Here is a 3,813-nt window from a genome sequence, read left to right as displayed (position 1 = left end):
TGAATCCAGGTCCACCTACATTGGAAGATTGGTAGGGCATAATTTTGGAGATATTTAAAATGGTAATATCTTTCCCCTTCCTAAAGCGAATAAGCAGAAACATAACTTCCCTTTGGTTGTTGCTGTTTTTTTTATTCCTTTTTGTTTTAGGTTTCAAATTCAGTCTTTAACAATGGGTGTGACGGGAATAAGCATAAGGTGAAATGTCAAAGCTGTATACTGATTGGAGGAGCGATACATACAAGTAATTAAGATAAATAATGAATTAACATGTACTCCGCTAAGTGAACATCGTAGACTGAAAGAATGTCTGAGACTCAGGTATGACTACTCCACGCTGCATAAGCTTATATACATGTAAGTGGAGAAAATGCTAATTTGAAAGACATTGAAAAGATCTGTGTGCAATATGTTACATTGCCTTTCCATAATAAAACAAATTTGAAAAATATAAAAAGTTTATTCATTACATAGCAAATTGCAGTTTTTATCAAAAAATACATAGCACCTATCTCACATGGCATTCAAATGAAAATGTATGTATTTTGTTTAAACAGTAAATCATCTGTCATCACGGTATAAACTTTACAAAACTATAAAAAAAACATACTGACATTAAAGAAGATGTATTTACATTAAAAAGAGAAATAATTCAAATTGTGATGTTTGTGTTTCACAGCTGAACCGTGACGACCTGTTCTGCTTCCTTGCACCTTCTTCAAATTTAGCAAAGTCTCTGCAGCTTCTCACTGACACACTGACATCCTGACGAGACCTGATATAAAACATGCTGAGTTGCTACACTGCCTCGCATGCATCACTTCAGATGCGCCCCAGTGGAGCGGAGGCTGAATGGTTTCAGGTTCCAGACGTCCTCAGCGTCTGAGGGTGCTGCGCATGTCCTCGTAAACCTCATTGTTGGGAACACGTCTCGACTTCTCTGACGGGCGAAACGTCTTTGTCTGGTAACAGCAGATTTGTTGGGTTATTAAACAGTACGTGGTGTTGTAGTGTTTCAGCGTTCAGAGTTTTTTCCCGACCTCCATTGAGACTTCAGTTTGTTGTGGAATTTCTCTTAGGTCATAGTTTATCTTTGTAATATAACTGTTTTTATTTAAATGTAAAATTCCCTCTCTGCAGGTATCTCTGACTCACGTATTATTATTATTATTATGAACTGGTGCTGCTATCATTACTAGCATCATTGCATTTATAAGTATCACTCTTATAATTAGAACATACAGTATATGTTATTGTTAAAAAAACACCTGTTTGCAATCACTGTCCACAATCGAATTGAGTAAATCCAGTGTGTCCCTTGTTTGTGTGTAGATACCTTGAGGGTGATCCAGAGGAAGAAGCCCAGCATGAAGCCAAACAGCACAACAGCAGAGATCACAACAGTCACCAGCAGCAGCGTCTGTTGATCTGTTTCACATGCTGGTTTTCCATCGGCAGACCCACCCCGATCTTCTGGAAATCAAATTCTTATATTACAAATCTGTTTTCCTGATGAAAAATGTGATGTCTGGTTGGAGTCTTTCTGATGCAATCCTTACAAATGCGTATCACGCTCAGAGAAATTAAAAACACGAGTGAAGATTTAAAAAAAAAAATGATGCTAAAGCAGAAGTTTACTTTCTGTGACTGAATAAATGCTTGAATTATTGTATAAATGTCACATTTTAATCACTTACATCTTTCGGTCACTGTGTTTTATTTATGCTCAGGAGACATTTTTAGCCAAAAGATTCAGAATCAAATTTGCAGAAAAATAAATGAAGCCCACCTTCCACCACCAGGTAGACAGATCCTCCGGACTTCTCATTTACTTTGTTGGTGACCATGTCCCATTTCTTGTACACACACCAGTATGGCGCTGTGTCAGCAGAAGTCAAGTTTTCTATTGAAAAGTCCACGTTGGGATATACTCCATGGACGTGAACCCTGTCTTTGAATGCTGGCAGAGGTTTAAAACCTGTTGAATCCATGTAAACGACTTTATCTGTCTCACAGAGGCCCCTGCACAGATCCAAGAATTCTTGAGTCATGTCAGACGTCCTGCACTCGATGGTGGTGGTTTCTCCAGCTTTTTTCCACACCACTTGGCTCCTTTCTACACATATAAAACAGAAACATGTTCACTTATTGACTTCATGACTTCAACCTGCCTCACATGCCTGAAATGACTTACCTGGTCGCTTCACATGTAATTTGCCTTACCTGGGTCACTCAGGGCCGTGCAGGAGAAGCAGAGGAGGGTTACGAGCTTCAGGCCGACAGCAGACATGTTGACAATGACTGAGACTGACACACAAAACTCCTGAGCAGGAAATGTGTCTGTGTTTTTCACCAACACTATCTGCCTACTCTGAGAGATGTTGTCATAGATGGAGTGGTAGACTCATATCAACAACCTTCTCTGTGGTTGAGTCACTTCCGGACCTATACTTAAGTATTTTGAATTTAATGGGTCAGTAAAACCCATCAGAACCAGAACTCCGACATGCTGTCACTGAGAGGAATATAAGCTTCACATTCAAACTCATCCCTCAACAGGAAGTGCTGGAAAATGGATTCACTTCACATCAGGACTTTTTTTTTATCCTCAATAATGAAGATTGAGTAAAATCCATTTTATTGCATTATGAGCCTGATATTTCTACTCTGGATTAAATAAATTATGTAATGAGGCTTAATACAGCTTGAAATAATTTATACAAAAAAAAAACAATTTATCTAAGCTTAACTTTCTCAAACACTTTTCTCAGTGGTCTCACAACTCGCACTGCAAATAAACATCAACATCTTCATGAGACTAAATCCTCAGGTACAGCACTACCCTCATTTCCGGTGAGTACAGCGCCCTCAAGGGGCTGAATGATGAACTAACAGTTACAGTAGATGAGAAAAAGTTCCAACAAGAACAATGTTTATAAAGAAATGTAATGTAATGTTTTGCCTTTAAGCATCTCCATAGCACAACATAACATCAATCAGGTGGTTAACAACACACTACAATGTTTTCATATGCAGATGAAAGTGTTTATGAACGTGTTTGTGAATAAAAATATCTCTGTGGAAACGAATAATTACTTAGTTAAGCACAGTACAGTAATGTCCATCAATACAATTATTCTTGTATCATATTGTTTCATGTGCATATTTAAATACAAGAGGTTAGAAAAAAGCCTTATGTGCAGTGGTGGAGGAAGTACTCAAACATTTGACTTCAGTACAAGTGCTAGTAAATACACAAATGTGTATTGATGTAAAAGTAACAGTAACAGATATGTTTTAAATATCAATCAATCAAATTTTATTTGTATAGCCCATATTCACAAATTACAATTCATCTCATAGGGCTTTAACAGGGTGTGGCATCCTCTGTCCTTAACCCTCAGCAAGAGTAAGGAAAAACTACTAAAAACCCTTTTAACAGGGTAAAAATATGTAGAAACCTCAGAGAGAGCCACATGTGAGGGATCCCTCTCCCAGGACGGACAGAAGTGCAATAGATGCCACGTGTAGGAGAACATCATCAATAATCAAAGTCTCTAGCAGCATTTGATGAGGGTAGACATCCCGAAGGACAACCCCAACATGACATGCCAAGCAGTCCCGCTGCAAGCACAGTCCATGCTCAGCAACCATCTAGACCACGATCCACCATCCAGACCAGACGCCACTCCAGTCCTCAGTCACCGTCCACCGCCGCCCACCAGGACCCATCACAAGCCACCACCGCGGTCCTGGTCCACCGCCCGTGCCCAATGCCAACGCGACACAGGGTCCGCCACCAGCACCACGATC

At 39.5% G+C, this 3,813-nt stretch overlaps 1 protein-coding gene and 1 long non-coding RNA gene across 3 annotated transcripts; one reads left to right on the top strand and one right to left on the bottom strand.

The window, feature by feature from the left end:
* Positions 1–440: 440 nt before the first annotated feature.
* On the bottom strand, positions 441–2,388 carry si:rp71-81e14.2 (uncharacterized protein LOC100002239 homolog). Of its 2 annotated transcripts, none has more exons than XM_053443061.1 (4): positions 2,224–2,388; positions 1,790–2,116; positions 1,337–1,470; positions 441–962 (listed from the first exon to the last, which is right to left on the bottom strand). In XM_053443061.1, the coding sequence occupies exons 1-4, from the start codon at positions 2,288–2,290 to the stop codon at positions 876–878; spliced, it is 615 nt and encodes a 204-aa protein (XP_053299036.1). In that variant the 5' UTR covers positions 2,291–2,388; the 3' UTR covers positions 441–875. The 2 variants fall into 2 exon arrangements, with proteins under 2 accessions (XP_053299036.1, XP_053299035.1); XM_053443060.1 differs by having other exon boundaries at positions 1,337–1,473; positions 2,224–2,385.
* Positions 716–1,696, top strand: LOC128458280 (uncharacterized). The gene is made up of 2 exons (XR_008342008.1): positions 716–965; positions 1,333–1,696. It is a non-coding gene; the product is annotated as an uncharacterized LOC128458280 (long non-coding RNA).
* Positions 2,389–3,813: the final 1,425 nt, after the last annotated feature.

The sequence above is a fragment of the Pleuronectes platessa genome, chromosome 16 (genome assembly GCF_947347685.1).
Source record: "Pleuronectes platessa chromosome 16, fPlePla1.1, whole genome shotgun sequence".
Taxonomy (NCBI): Eukaryota; Metazoa; Chordata; class Actinopteri; order Pleuronectiformes; family Pleuronectidae; genus Pleuronectes; species Pleuronectes platessa.
This window is presented reverse-complemented; position numbering and strand designations above follow the sequence as displayed.

Bases quoted from the DNA above. Each gene is read 5' to 3' on its own strand.
- si:rp71-81e14.2 (XM_053443060.1), bottom strand. From the start codon at position 2,290: ATGTCTGCTGTCGGCCTGAAGCTCGTAACCCTCCTCTGCTTCTCCTGC. The intron at 2,117-2,223 runs GTAAGGCAAATT...TTATATGTGTAG, and splicing joins CACGGCCCTGAGTGACCCAG to AAAGGAGCCAAGTGGTGTGG. The intron at 963-1,336 runs GTATCTACACAC...TGCTGTTACCAG, and splicing joins TCCTCTGGATCACCCTCAAG to ACAAAGACGTTTCGCCCGTC.